The 15,686-nt window shown below is 42.2% G+C and overlaps 1 protein-coding gene across 2 annotated transcripts; it reads right to left on the bottom strand.

Annotated features, from left to right (window-relative positions):
• Positions 1–3,786: 3,786 nt before the first annotated feature.
• Positions 3,787–14,751, bottom strand: LOC145392399 (intracellular coagulation inhibitor 1-like). 2 transcript variants are annotated; one of them, XM_080266806.1, is made up of 3 exons: positions 14,623–14,751; positions 6,253–6,390; positions 3,787–5,520 (listed from the first exon to the last, which is right to left on the bottom strand). In XM_080266806.1, exons 2-3 carry the CDS (start codon positions 6,388–6,390, stop codon positions 4,411–4,413), a joined length of 1,248 nt encoding a protein of 415 aa, XP_080122932.1. In that variant the 5' UTR covers positions 14,623–14,751; the 3' UTR covers positions 3,787–4,410. The 2 variants fall into 2 exon arrangements, with proteins under 2 accessions (XP_080122932.1, XP_080122931.1); XM_080266805.1 differs by lacking the exon at positions 14,623–14,751 and adding an exon at positions 13,990–14,043.
• Between the last annotated feature and the right edge of the window lie 935 nt (positions 14,752–15,686).

Raw genomic sequence — 15,686 nt, 5'->3', positions numbered from 1 at the left:
TTTGGTGATGGAACTCGCCTTCCATCAATTTTCACCGCTACATACCCGCACTGATGACCAAAAGAAGCATTGTGTTATTTCTTTCATCAGCCTAACTGATGTACATCGCATCCAACGTTTTTATACAAGGTCATATCATGAGATGGAAACTGAGATTAAGAATATGATCCAGAGACCAAAAGACAGCTTCCAGATGCAGAAACCAAAGTCAGAAATCCCACAAAGCTCCTAAGTCAAAATCACAAGCGGTCATGCTGCTTACATTTTTTTTTTTTTTTTTTACATATATAGAAGGGTTTCTGCACACAGAATTTTCCCCATACGTACGTCTTTAATGCATATATATCAGGAAATTCTGAAACATCTGCGAAAAGTAGAGAGAAGCAAACAACCTGAGAAGTGGAATGATTGATGGCTGTCTCACCAAAACAATGCTTCACGCTACATAGCTAATGTTAGTTACCTAGAAGTTTTTGGTCGAGAATATATATATATATATATATATATATATATATATATATATATATATATATATATATATAAAGTATGATACCCACATCCACTTAATTCGCCTGACAGTAGGCTACTGTGCAGCTTCCGGCTGCCTTCCTGACTGAAGCTAATGGTGAAAGGACATCGTTTTGACAAGGCTGGATACATCCAACATGGAACAACAAGCATACTGAAGAACATTAAGGAAGAAGAGTTCCAGCGATGGTTACATCAGTGGTAGGAACGTTTAAAGTGTGTGGATGCAAGAGGGGAGTACTCTGTAGAGGATAAGTAAAAGATGTATCTAGGTTTCAATAAATCTGAGTTTGCCAACCATTATCAGAAATTTTTTTATCACACCTCGTACGCTATGTGCAATCGACTGAATTGTGTATATTATATTTGATGAATTGAGCAAGATGTTTTTGTTTCATGAAATTATTCGTCTATACGCCACGTAGGGAAAATTCATTCATACAGGTATTTCATGAAATACGGTCTCTAAGGGCATAATTCGTAAAATCCACAGAGGTAACAAAGACTGTCAGTTATGGCAATTAAGACTAGTCCATGCAAAGATTCTTATTCTTCCAAAAATGAAGTTAGGACAAGGCATCGATAGTAACAAATTAAGAAAATCATCTGGTAAAACTGCGATTCGGGAATAAATGGGTTAGGTGCATCAATCGAACGGGCACCACCCTCAGGTTCTTAAGACTCTAAGCTGAGTAAAACCGTCTAACGACAACTGCAATAAAATACCAGAGTCGTCTCCATCATGAGAGATAATGGTGGCAACATTAACACTCTTAGGCTCTTACACTCTTTCACAAATGAATGAAATATTCTGGAGTTAACTGGAATAACACTAAGGCTACTGTGACTCACTCTCTACTGAACACAATCGTCTAGAGTCTGTTGGAAGATAGTACTGGAGTAAAATACTTGGGTTGTTTAAGGATGAATGAACTAACACACACACACTTGTCCCAGGTGGACATAATCCTGTTGCTTACGAGTTAACTTGGCAGTCATATCGTGGCTAGTTTAGGACACACACACACACAAACACACACACACACACACACACACACACACACACACACACACTTGTCCCAGGTGGACATAATCCTGTTGCTTACGAGTCAGCTTGGCAGTCATATCGTGGCTAGTTTAGGAGCAATATCTTTGGCAACCATATGCAGGGCCACCGACAGCCATTACCAGGCCCAGGACAAGACCATCGACAACCTCCCCCCACCTTCCCCTTGAAAACTGTGCTGAATGTTATATATACTCGAAGTCTAACTCACGTCAAGACTGCTCTCTAACCAGTTTGTCATGGCACATTGATGTACAGCAAAAAGAATCCTGGTGCGCCATGGCACGTTCCCCTCCCTCTCTAAAAAAAACAATAACTACAAACAAATTATGGTATATTATGTAATGTAAATGAAACTATTTTTTAATGGAAGCAAACAAATGAATACATTAAAGTTTACTGTCATTTGTCATGTATCCTTGCAGTACTTTATAAATGTAAATTACACTCCATTCATTTAATACATGATACATGCAATACTGTCCTCCCTCTTAACATTATCTTGGAGGGGGCGGGCCCCGGGGATCGTCCCCAGCTGCCCCCCTCCTCCTCTCCTCGGCCCTGACCAGATGGAATTTTCAGTCATAGCTTGAGCTACCCAGATACAGAAGAATAAAGGAGTGACCTGTTCTGAAGCAGGTTTGGTTGAATCGTTAGGTTTTCTATAGCTGAGTGCTTGATGAACTGCCGAGCCAGGTCGGCAAGATCGTTGGTAACCAAGTTCCTCCAGCTGAAGAGAACGTCGGTGAACATGCTTCCGAAGGCGAACTGGCGGCTTCCTTAAATACCCCAACACTGGTATATTTTGTTTTTCCCGTCCATTTTTTGCTGTCTAAAATGAAAAGGTACTGAACCATCTGTGTTTTATATACTATACTATAATTACTTTCCAGAAGATCCTGGGACTGTAAGTTGACAGTTGGAATCCTTGCACCCGTGTGGTAAAATTTTACTTATAAAAACCTGTATAGACTATAGATGGTTAGAGACAGAAAAAGTTAAACAGATAAATATACTGTATAGGTAGACAGAGAGATAGATAGGAGGGTAGACAGATAGTAAAACCTGCCTAATCCGGATTCTTTTATACGGAAACAGGTTTAATATGAACTGGCTAACCACTAACAGCCACAAACCTGCAAAAATAGAGGAGTCCAGATGCAGTCGAGCCCATCCACGTTTGCCCGCTCATAAATAACATATTGAAAGCACAAACCTAAAACAGAATACTATGTACTGTCCTGAATATCGGTACATAGTTCAAGAGCCATACACGAATAGGGTCTAAGAAACACAAACAAACACACACTCCTAGCAAGCGACTGAGACGTCACATAAACAAAGGGTGGACATTCTCCAGAACAGTACTGTACATTTTTTTCTTTGCCTGTGGCTGTTCCGTAATGAATTCCTATTAATTTTAGAATACAGGTAGTGGAGAAATTATCAACACAGTAACAACACACCTTTGCTTTGCTACGATTTCCTCTACTATAGAGAGGACCGGGCCATTGTTGGCCAGGTCAGTGTTGTGTGGCTTTTTGCTAGTGTTGTCCTCTGGTGGGCAGCTCTGCTGATGCGCTCTGAAAACAACACACCACAAAAGCTAAGGTATTACATGTCCACAACTGAGGACTTTTATCTAATTTTTTGATAATTTCTCTACTGCTTGTATCGTAACAGTAATAAAAACTGAAACTGTGTGTGTGTGTGTGTGTGTGTGTGTGTGTGTGTGTGTGTGTGTGTATGTGTGTGTATCAGTGAAACCAGAGAGAGTACTTTTCTGAAGCGCCAACCCTTGTTTAGTTTTGCCGGCCATCATTATACATACATATACGTATGTTCTATAATGTAGATTCTAGCTACTTCAGTTAACTTACATAATTGTGTACTCATATGGCTCTAACTGAACGATTAATCAGTGGTATTATTCTGCAACTATTTATTTCGCTTACGGGTATAATAACTATAAATAAAATAAAAATACTGCACTATATCAAATAGAGGTCAATTTTCAAGAGTGAGTTGTCTTTTGTAAGTTTTTATTCCTTATGTGCGTTTACATACATAATTATAAATAAAATTCTACTTTGTAGTCGCATTCACACTTAAATCTTTCTATCTTAGGACGTGTTTTTTACTTTATTCTTGCCGTCTCCAGACATTTTATTTTGCTTGGGAAGGATCTGTAATATTTTTTTTTTCCCGCCGTATCCAACCCCACCAGTTCGGAAAGTCTATCCTTAGCTGAACAAAGTACCCTGGAGATAGCACGAAAAAAACACCACCAGATTGAAAGGTTTAACAGAGGCAGCTCCAGTTCTATTGTTATTATTATTATTATTATTATTATTATTATTTTGTCCATTAGCAGTGCTGTGCACCTTGCCACGGACGGCAATGAGCTGTACGAGGGGGAGAAAGGTGAGAAAATTAAAGGCCTCTTCACACTAAAGCCTCGGATATAGTGCCATGATTTAGGTGCCATTGCTAGCTACGCAGCACAATTTTCTTAGCGATTACTTTCATGTTACACCTCAACATTCTCTCATGGCACCCTTTCCTCGGCGATTTATTTTGGATATCTCACCTTGATAATCCTTTTGTATGATACTGATACTACGTCGATATCAAACAGATATACACAAGATCCAAGACAAAGCCAGGTGTAAAGATGCACTATAAAGTCTCCTATACCATCAAAAAATGGCCATACGTCTGATTTCATCTTCAGTGTTAAGAAACTCGGACTGACTGGTTTACTAAGAAGCAATAACTGAATTTAACTAGAGAGTTACCTGGGGCAGGAATTAAAATTACCCGGAACGAGGGAGTGGTTCCGGTCTGACAACACGACCCCAGAACAGCGGCACACCAGTAACTGTGTCCCGGATGAAGAAAATGGCGGGCCGGTCCACCCTGAAGGCTTTGTTGACGGCGATGCGGTTAAGTCCAGCCCCGGTGGCAGCGGCAGCGGTGGTGCCCTTCTCCGTCACCTCCACCACCGCTTCGTGCACCACTTCCTCCACCCACACCGGCTCCTGCACAGTCAGCCGGTGGAACCCTGCCAGCTGGGGGCTGAAGATGGCAGTCACGCCCAAGCCTTTAAGTGCGTTGGTGAGGCTGGTCCTGTACGTGAGGCGCATTCTAGGTAGGGACACGGACATGTCGAGCTGTGTCATGTTGTTTATTAGAAGGTCCAGGGTGCGGGCATCCAAGCTGTATTCCAGGTTCAGTAAATCCTGAGAGCTCCTTGGCACAGAGTCCTTCCGCATTAGGATATACATGGCCAACTGGTGACCCATGTAAGGAAGGGCAATCATGTGGGCATTCATCTCGGGAATGTCAACAAAAGACACGGGCATCACGGCGTTCATCATGGCCACCTGCACGGGACCTGTCACCGTATGGAAGGTGTCATCCTGGGTGTCCTGAGGTAAGAATGGCGTCTCCCAGGTGCCGTTGAAGAACACGGTGTTGGCGGCAAAGAAAGTGGTTTGGGGACTAAGCGGTTCAGTCAGAAGGCGAGGTATAAGGCCCTCTGTCTTGTCTCGTACCCACCGGTTCACAGTGGCTGTGGCAATGGGGCGTCTAAAGTTGACTGTTCGTACCTCGGTGCCGTAGTACCGCCGTGCCAGGTTGGAGTACTGGCTCTGCACCTGCACGCCCCCCTGAAGGAAGAGTCCATTGGCCACGTTGACAGTGACCTGTGGGTGGGTCCGTGTGATGTTGGCCAGCAGCTCCTGGAAGCGGGTATGGACACGGCCTTCGCTTACGCCGGGGGGCAGGTAGAGCACTTCCTGCAGCTGTTGGTTGGCTAAGCCCTCAGTACCCAGCATGAGTGAGGCCAACAGTACCGCCACGCTTAGCGGTGATAACACCAGATTGCCGTCTGCCTGCACCTCAGATGACAGGTCCAGCCCGAACTGCAAAAATCAACACAACAGTAATATACTCTGCCCACTTTAGTTTGGCCGAACTCTGCTATTTCTTCACTTTGAATCTTGAGCTGAAACAAGAGATTAACACTATAAATGGTGCTAGTCACGAAGAACGGCCATAGGGAGGATGTACAGCCACAGTATTGTCTCATTTTGCCACTGAACCACATGAGATAAGTTGCAAATTTAAGAAAATCTAAGCCAAATTGAAGTTAACGAATTAAAGATGCCTACACACACACACACACACACACACACACACACACACACACATGAATGCGCGCGCATGCAAAATATAAAAGATAAGAGAAATGAGGATATGAGGGAGACTGGCGACGGAAGAAAATTGTGATTATGGAGTTCGAAAATAACGATAAAAACGATGATAATGAAAATGACAGACGATAAAAGAGATACGACAATGATAGAAGGAGGATTTGAGGAGTTAAGGGATGGAGGGAGGTTGCTTGAAAGGGAAGCGGCTAACTGGAAAGGGAAGAGGCTAATGGATGTGAATGCTGACTGAGGAGGGAAGGGGGCTAACAGGGGAAAAAGGGCTGATAGAGGAGGAAGGAGCTTAAGGGGTGAGGGGCTGAGTGAGGAGGGATGGGGGGCTGTCTGGGGGATTGACTGACGAAGGGGCTTAATAAGAGGAGGGGCTAACTATGAAGTGAGAAGGAAATGGAAGGAGCTACATGAGTGGGATGGGTAACTCACCTCCTGTACGAGATCACCCACTTTAATCGGTGCCTGACGCCTGGCCAAGAACCGCGGGGTGGGGCTGACTTGAGGCCCAGACAGCCCCAGGCACGCACCAACAGCCACAGCCACTAATACCAATAAAATGCGTACCATCTGAAAAAATAAATTAAAAAACAAGTGAATATGATAATAATAAAAATAATAATAATAATAATAATAATAGTAATAATTTATTGCTCACATAAGGCCACTCAGGGATGAGTGAGGCTGGTCGCTCTCATCATCAATGTCAGGACCAACTTGCCTAGCCCCGGGCTTCTACGCTCCTCATGGGGCGGCATAGGATTGAGTGATGGATGGATGGATGGATAATAACAGTAATAATGATGATGATGATAATAATAATAATAATAATAATAATATAATAACAGTAATAATAATGATAATAATAATAATAATAATAAAATGAAAATTATGATGATGATGAAAATAATAATAATAATAATAATAATAATAATAATAATACATAAAGAAATCGGAATGAAGTCGTCTGCCGGTAATAAGATTAAAATGATAGACATAACACTATCTGATCAAAAAGGAGAAAAAGTTATTCTGCTGGTAATATGCATAGCATTATTAAAACATCATCACAGGCACTACTGGACAAGGGGCGAAAAAATAAAATAATGAATGTGTATATAATTGTGTACTGGGAACAAAATTATAGGGACATCGGAACACCAACATCTGCACGAGAGAGAGAGAGAGAGAGAGAGAGAGAGAGAGAGAGAGAGAGAACGTATGGAATTCGTTATAATAGGTGAATCAGCTCGTCTGGCGCATACTAGAATATAACTATAGACTCATAAGCCACCACCACCAACACCTACACACGCACCATTTGGATAAGATAAATAGAATGAATAAGACACAACAAAAATGTAAGTTAACCCCATACTATGAAAAATCTCCCTTAAGCTGAATAAATAACACGCCCCCATCTGTCAGTATATTCTTTGACCTTCCTTGCAAAAGAAAAGAAAAAAAGAAAGAAAAAAGAAAATTATAAAATTCCCACTCAAATGTTCTTGCAGAAAGCTCAAGAGACATATGACTCTAAACTCTCCTTGTCTCTCTTGCAGAAATAAATTACGGTAAGAGTTCCGACAGGGAGTAAAATAAGTCTGTTGGTGCACCTCAATCTTAGCTCACAAACTTTCTGGGCACCATAACAATTGATCATCACGGACCCAATCGTCCCCACAGCCAGTCATCATCACAACAAGTCACGACTTCAGCCAGTCATGGCAAACAGACAGTCACTGCTCAGTTTCACTACATAAGTCAGTGGTTCCGCGTGTGTGGAAAAAAAAACTGAAGCTTTAATAATCACCAACACCTAAATGTACTTTGCTTTCAAACTGAGACTTGTATTTAAGTGACTTTGGAAATCTCGTAACCCTTTTCCTAACTGTTTGTTCTGCACATTACACCCCAATATCCTCTTGTATAATAATGATGCAAATTTTGCTGATAATGAACACTAGCGGCACACAAGAGAATGCTATAGTATAATTCAATTAAATCTCTAAGGAAGTATTATGAAGCCTTCTCTTCCACAGGTTACGACCCTAAAATTTTAAAATTACTTAAAAAATGTATACTCATACCTTCTTCTCACTGAATTACTTAGTAATTTATTCATTTATTTTACTTTCTGACTGAGGCAGAACACAGCAAAATTATCTACATAGCCGCTAAAAAAAATGTAAGCATATACAGTATACATACATCACAGTCATAACAAGCGACCATCAAACATGACTAACCTTCCCTTTGTCCTTCACCCACTTCTCTCTGTCTGTCTGTCTGTCTGTCTCTCTCTCTCTCTCTCTCTCTCTCTCTCTCTCTCTCTCTCTCTCTCTCTCTCTCTACCTATCCTCCTACATCCACATCCGTTCATTGACCTCCCTCTCTGCTTATCATCATCTTTATGACTTTTTTTTTTTTACCTAGAGACGGGGTAAGAGGGGATCCAGAAAAATGGAATGAATAAGCACAAAAATAGGAAAACTTCTTACCTGTCTTGAAGAAAAAAAAAATCCCTGGAATCGTTTTTTGTACCATGACTACGAAGCCTTCGCTCTCCCCTTCACTGAGCTCTCATTATCTATCATCCGGCATCCCATTCCAATCTGTACTCTTCATGTCACATCCCTTCTCTTCTACATCCATGCTAATTAAAAATCGTCGGTATTGTTTTTTTTTATACCAGAAGATCAGATATTCATTCTCAGATCTTTAGTGGAAAAGTCTCTAGAGAAGGGAAAGAAGTTGTATGCGGCTTTCATGGATTTGGAGAAAGCATATGACAGGGTGGATAGACTAGGATTGTGGAAAGTGTTAAGAATATATGGAGTAGATGGGAAGTTGTTGAATGCTGTGAAGAGTATGTACGATGGTGCGAAGGCTGCAGTGCGTGTGGATGGTGAACTAAGTGAATTTTTCTCTTTGAAAGTTGGGTTGAAACAGGGATGTGTCATGTCTCCACGGTTGTTCAATCTGTACATGGATGGGGTAATAAAAGAGGTACAAGGTAGGGTAGTGGATGTTGGAGTGGCCCTGGTGAGAGAGGATAGTGTTTGGAAACTCCCTGTACTGTTGTTTGCAGATGATACTGTATTGTTGAGTGAAGACGAAGGGGAGCTGCAAGGCTTGGTGGATGAGTTTGAGAGAGTGTGTAAGAAACGGAATCTAAAGGTGAATGTAGGGAAGAGTAAAGTGATGGTCTTTGAGAGAGGTGAAGTCAGTGAATGTACAGCGAGGTTGGATGGTGAGGAATTGGAAAATGTAAGTACCGGTACGTTTAAGTACTTGGGTAGTGTGATGAGTAAGGATGGAGGTTTGGAGGGTGAAGTGCTTGAAAGGGTACAGCAGGGAAGAAAGGTTGCTGGTTCTTTGAAAGCAGTGATAAGAAACAGGGAAGTGAGCATGGAAGTGAAAAAGTTACTACATGACAGTATTGCGATACCAACTCTAACGTATGGAAGTGAAGCTTGGACGTTGTTGGAAGGACACAAGTCAAGAGTGAGAGCAGTGGAAATGAGTTATTTAAGAGGAGCCTGTGGAGTCACATGGAGAGACAGGCTGACAAATGAGGATATAAAGGAGCGTTGTGGTGTTGATGTGGATGTGATAGGAAGCGTTATGAGGAACACACTGAGGTGGTTTGGCCATGTGGAGAGGATGGAGGGTGAAAGACTGACGAAGAGAGTGTATGTGAGTGAGGTGGAGGGGGGAAGAGGGAGGGGGAGGCCGAGGATGAGATGGAGGGATGGGGTGGAGAGGTATATGAGAGAGGGGGGTGTGAGTTGGGAGCAGGGGAGTGAAATGGCGGGGGACAGGGCGACTTGGAGGCGATTTGTTTGTGGCCACCCCAAACGGGATTGAGGCGTCTGGCAATAGATAGATAGATAGATAGACTATCTCAAGAGCAAAATTCTATATTTCCACATACATCTGTGGACAACAGTATCAATACTCGTTTTAGTCAAATATTATGATATTGTGAAATGCTTAATGGACTCTATAAATCGAACTAACAGATTTCGAAAATCATCACTCGTTGTCTTATTATCTTTTTTTTTTTTTTTTTTTTTTTACGTTAGCAGCTACACTTCCCAGTCACGTTCTGTCCCGACCCTCCACCCATGCAAATTACAAATAAATAAATAAATAAAAACTATCGTTTCCTGTAATGTCACATTGTTACAGCTCTAAAAAAATACAAAGCAATTATTTTTTATTTTTTTCCAATCCTGTCATATTTCTGCCCTGCTCTCAAGCTCAAAACAGTAAACCCCCATTCTTTGTTTCTTTAATTCATTTTCCGTCGTTTAAAAAATATATATATATTATTTTTTACAGAGGTCCTAACGCGTTGCGTTCTTAAGCTCCTCACAAGCGCTGAATATTATGTCAATCCTGTATATCTTTCTCTCTAATGCTTTGACGCGCTATGTCCCTACCCTCCTCACGGGCGCCAAATACTACACCAATATGTTTATCTGCGTAGCTTCCGGCACAAAATATTGCGCCAGTGTAATTTCCCTTCGTTTACTGTCTCATTATGTTCCTCTCCTCCTCACAATCGCAAAAATATTACGCCAGCTTTCTTATATTCCTGTGTAGGTCACTGACGCGTTGTGTTCTTATCCTCCTCACCCATGTCTCTGTGGTGGACTCAGGAACCCTTGACCGTCTTTGTCCCTTGCGCAGTGTAACTGTGATACTTTTCTCCTCCCGTCCTTACGCCAGCATACTACACCGCAACAATCCTGCTCAACCCCGCCAACTTTTTCCTATACGCCCCTCCTCCCGTGAGAGGATATCACTCCTGCGGGTTAACTACATATTTACCGTCATCTTAGCTGTCATCTGTTGCTTCATAAGTATTCTGGCTTTTCCTTAAGTAACTTAGTGCCTCTGAATGTTGGTGTTCGATTGCTGATGTAACGATCATCATCACCATTATTACCATCATCATCACCATCCATCACCATCATCATCATCATCCCCATCCGTATTCCCCTCTAAGCATCTAAGGATTGCTAGATGACAAAAAAAAAAAAAAAAAGTAACCAAAGAGAATAGCAAAACGAATATCATGAGGACACACATAAAGCCAAAAAGGTAAACAAAGAAAACATTCAATACCCATGGTCAAATTTCCCTACAAACTTGGCTTAGATGGTGTGTATTGTTACGCTACACACAATATGCGCTAATTCTGAGTAAGTTACACTGGAGTCAAGATACGGGCGCCGGCATATCAGCAGATCAATTTATGGTGACGTCATTCAACACTCCCATGGCTGTCTTCTTGCGCGATCAAAGATACGCATGGGCAGACTTTTTTTTTTTTTCAATAGTGTTGGGTTCCTGATTTGAAGCCTGTTCACCCCGATGACGATATTCTTAATGTCATTCTTGTCATCTTCGGACTACTTCATACAGCTTATGAGAGACTTAGCTGGAGGCGTTAAAGTCTTCATTTATCCTTTCAGGGAAAGAGGCCTCATCTAGGCTGAATAAAATCGGCTAAAGACATTAAGAACTCATTTTAGATACCATCGTATTGAAGTAAACACATACATTTTCTCATATTTCCTCTGCCCTCCTGAACAAAATATACTGAAAATACTCGTACGTGGACAACTCTAGTATTCTATTCCCTTATGGTCAGGACTATAGTACTCTATTCTAGCCACCACCAGACTACAATATTAAGGCAAGAGTGAGTCCTATGAGCCAAAAAATGTTAATGAATGGAGGAAATGGGAGGTAGAGAGGGCGACGTAGTTACAGTGTAGAGGAAGGCAGCTGGGCGGGAGTCACTGAAGCACGGGACCCACATTACACTGCAGGATGTCACGCCCTGTCACACACACACACACACACACACACACACACACACACACACATACATACATGCATACATATACACGCACACACATATTCACATATACACCCACCTACGCACATATACACAAATACCCTCCACACACACACACACACACACACACACACACACACACACACACACACATACACGGGATACATCACGCACAACACCATCAAACATCCACACCAACAAAAACTGCAGTATCACCAGTAGTAAAAAAAAAAAAAAAAAAAAAAAAAAAAAAAAATCCTGACTTCCTTTTATCTGTGGATTGTGTCCTTCACGTTGCCGAAATATGAGTATGGATTATGGTCGTAAATGGAGTAGGCTATCAGGGTTGGAAAGTTCATACCGCGATTATTAGGAACAAAAGTTTGCCGACCATAATGCGTTTATTCACCGACAAAGATCCGTTACCCCTTTGGTTCGGCTGATGGTCAACAGTAGTCAGACTGGAGGCTGATATGACTTCTAACCAAGGGCACTTATTCCTACTTCATAACTAATTATCCTCAAGTTTGGAGTACCCATAATTTACTATTCAAGCTGAGAATGGCCCAGTTCCCTCTGATGTGAAGCCTATGCCCAGAGTCGGACACACACACACACACACACACACACACACACACACACACATATATATATATATATATTCTCCCCGCCAGCACTGTGTTCTGTCTTCCGTATTCTCATTTCTGTTTGCACGCCAGAGAGTATCCTTCTTTTTCTTGTGTGTGTGTGTGTGTGTGTGTGTGTGTGTGTGTGTGTGTGTGTGTGTGTGTGTGTGTGTGTGTGTGTGTGTGTGTGTGTGTGTGTGTGTGTGTGTGTGTGTGTGTGTTACATGATGGTTGGCCGTGAAGTTCCCCTTACCGTGCAAAAAAAAAATATATATTAAAATCGTTAGCGTGAAGGTCTGACGTGAACAACGAGAAAGCCTGAGTGAAAGTTACATTATGACAGGTTGGGAATGAAGGAAGGGTGGAGGCTGTTTTGCTTTTCGAATTTATCTGAGTCAGTTTTAGTTACAGCTTCGTAATTTCATTCGCTTCCAGCTTTATAGCGCGTTTCTTCTAAGAAGCCAAAGATCCCTACCCCCTTTTAGCTAAATTGATGGCCAAGTGTAGTCAGTTTTGACTTATTACTAAGGAAATTGAATCCTGGCTTATAACTAAGACTCATCGAATTTCATGCAACCACGATTTTTGTCTATATATTTATTACCCAATCATTTTTTGCCCTACCAGGAAGGAAAAGTTTCGGGGCTAGGTTACTCATTCCCGACAATTAAGCCACGGGTGACCAACCTTGCCAGCCCCTAAGTGGCATTCTGTAGAGAAAGAGTTCGGGGCTTGGTTACTCATTCCTGACACTTAAAGCCAAGAATGACCAACCTCACTAGCCCCTAAATAGCATTATGTCAGCAGTAAATCCCAAATAACCCTCGGATGGAAACCTTTACGGCCCCCATCCGAATGAAGCACTTTATTTCATATGATCGCCAGGCGAGTGTTTGGTAATATGGTTACCACCCAAGTAATAAACAGTGTCCTGGATTACACGAAAGCATATGACTTGTCACATAGTGTATGGTCACCTGAAGGTTGTAATACACATCAAGTGAATGGACGATAGGCGTCATCACCTCCCACACGTCCCCAACAACGCAACTTAGTATTCAGATTGTTAAGCATTATATACCTGCAGAATGCGCATAAACGCTGAGTTGAAACACAACGTATTGAATGGGGTAACGGAAAGATATGAGGGAAAAGACAGAGAATGTGGTACTGGACGCTGACTTAAAAAAAAAAAAAAAAAAAAAAAAAAAGTTATTCTCTGCCGTAACTCAGAACTGTTTCTACAAGGACAGACCAGCAAAGGAGATCATAAATTCTTTCCGTGCCTCCGTTTTTTAAAAAGACAAAGTCGTGTCTGGAGAAAAAACGGTGGTTACTTTTTTAGTCTTAGCCAGAAGCATCGGTAATCAATGTAGCCAGTTTCACTAAATGTTCGCAGAGACACTCATGCACTATTATCATCATAATCATCATCATCATCATCATCCCGTCTAAACAGCTACTCATATCAAGGCAATGTCCATATAATCCTACTCACATTTATCTTCATAGTCATGTGATAAAGCATTCTGTTGGTTGACATATCAGTAGTGCGGGATGTGTTTACTGTTTATTATTATAACTATTATATTATTATTATTATTATTATTATTGTTGTTATTGTTGTTGTTGTTGTAGATTTTTTTTTTCGGCGACAAATACACTTACTTGACGCATATCTTTGTGGAATTACGCCATAAAGCGTACACAACTACGGTATTATCTTTATAAAGTGCCGATAGTAAAGCATGTGTCATGCGTGTTTGTCATCCTTAGGATGAATGCACTAACACGATTCCTATTATCTTTATGGTATTACGTAAAAAACGTTCTCGATCTGTTCAGCGTTTTTGTTTATCATTCCAGAGACGGACACGCAAGCACTACTTGTATTATTTTTCTGGAGATTCATAATAAGGCGTTCTGTTGGTTGCAGGATGTGTCTACTGTAGCTATTTGTTTATCAGTCCAAAAGACGGGTACTTCAGTTCACCAGTTAAAGGCCGTGGATACAACCTTATTTCACCTAACTGGTTCACCTAAACTTTCCATGAACCTACGCAAGTGGTACGTCTCACCCCCGCAGCAGCACTTGGTAGCTCAACAAGAATATCAACATTTACGAGCAGTACACATATCCAACACTCACTCATTAAACAAGTCATATGTGAATCACTGTGTAACTGCATCATTTCACAAAACTGCTTGCACTAGAATAGAACAAATTTTCCCTTTCTATTTTTTAGCGATGCAAGGCAGATTCCTTTTACGTCGATCTCCTCACCATCCGCTCCTCCCTACCTTGCTGACTGTCAGGATGGAAGCTTCACCACACCTATTGCTGTCCGCTCAGAGGGAACGCTCTTTAAATTTAAATCCTTATCAGCGAGTACTTAATGGAAGTGTCGACTTTACCCGCGGAAACTCTCACCTCGCCGGCGCTCGACTGACGGGAAATTATATCAGATGCTTATACTCGGCACACCCTCTTACACTAGTTGGTAACCCTGATAGAGTCACTAGCTTTGTTTCCAGACCACGGATCCTTCTCCACATTTTTGTATCCTCCCATCTTGATATTCTGCCCCGATTCTTGATCCTAGATCCGTCGAAGATTACGGACGGTTGGTACATGATAAAGGACGTGTTGTAGTTATTAAGTACGACACAACCTGCGGCATTAAGTTCATGTGATACCTTGGGAAGCCCCGCTGACGTCACTGTTCGGCCCCTCCCACCTCTCTATCCCTCCCTAACCCCTTCTACTCCCTTTCCACTATCCTCTCTCCCTCTCCTTCCTCCAGTTCCCCCTCTTACTCGCTCCTTTCTTCTCTATTCCTCGTCCCTCTTCTCACCCCAGCTCCCCCCCTCCCACCGCCACCCCTCCTCTTTCTCTATTCCCAGTCCCTCTCCTTCCTCAAACTCCCCCCCCTACCCCTCCTACTCTTTCTCTATTCCTCGTCCCTCTCCTCCAGCTCCCCCACCCTTATCCCCTCCTACTCCTGGCTTCTCCATCCCCCGTCCTTCTCCTTCCCATCCTCTCCTCCCTTACTGACATCCCCTTCACACCTTTCATCCATCCTCCAGTCCCTGCACTCCCTTCTACTCCTGCACTAACCACCTTCCCTCTCCCTCCATCTACTCCCTCTATAATTATCACCTCTCCTTATCCTTCTTTGTCCCTCTCCCCTCCTTCTCTCTCTCTCTCTCTCTCTCTCTCTCTCTCTCTCTCTCTCTCTCTCTCTCTCTCTCTCTCTCTCTCTCTCTCCAGCTAATCCTGTGTTTCCCCATGAGGAGTGTTTTAGGAGCCCGGGGCTAGGCAAGTTGGTCCTGACATTAAAGATGAAAGTGACCGGTCTTACTCA

Source organism: Coenobita brevimanus, chromosome 22 (assembly GCF_032717465.1).
Source record: "Coenobita brevimanus isolate Jiangsu-jjx chromosome 22, ASM3271746v2, whole genome shotgun sequence".
NCBI classification, from domain to species: domain Eukaryota; kingdom Metazoa; phylum Arthropoda; class Malacostraca; order Decapoda; family Coenobitidae; genus Coenobita; species Coenobita brevimanus.
This window is presented reverse-complemented; position numbering and strand designations above follow the sequence as displayed.

Coding starts and splice junctions, on each gene's coding strand:
- LOC145392399 (XM_080266805.1), bottom strand. Junction 5,521..6,252: donor TGGGTGATCTCGTACAGGAG/GTGAGTTACCCA, acceptor TGATTTTTGCAG/TTCGGGCTGGACCTGTCATC.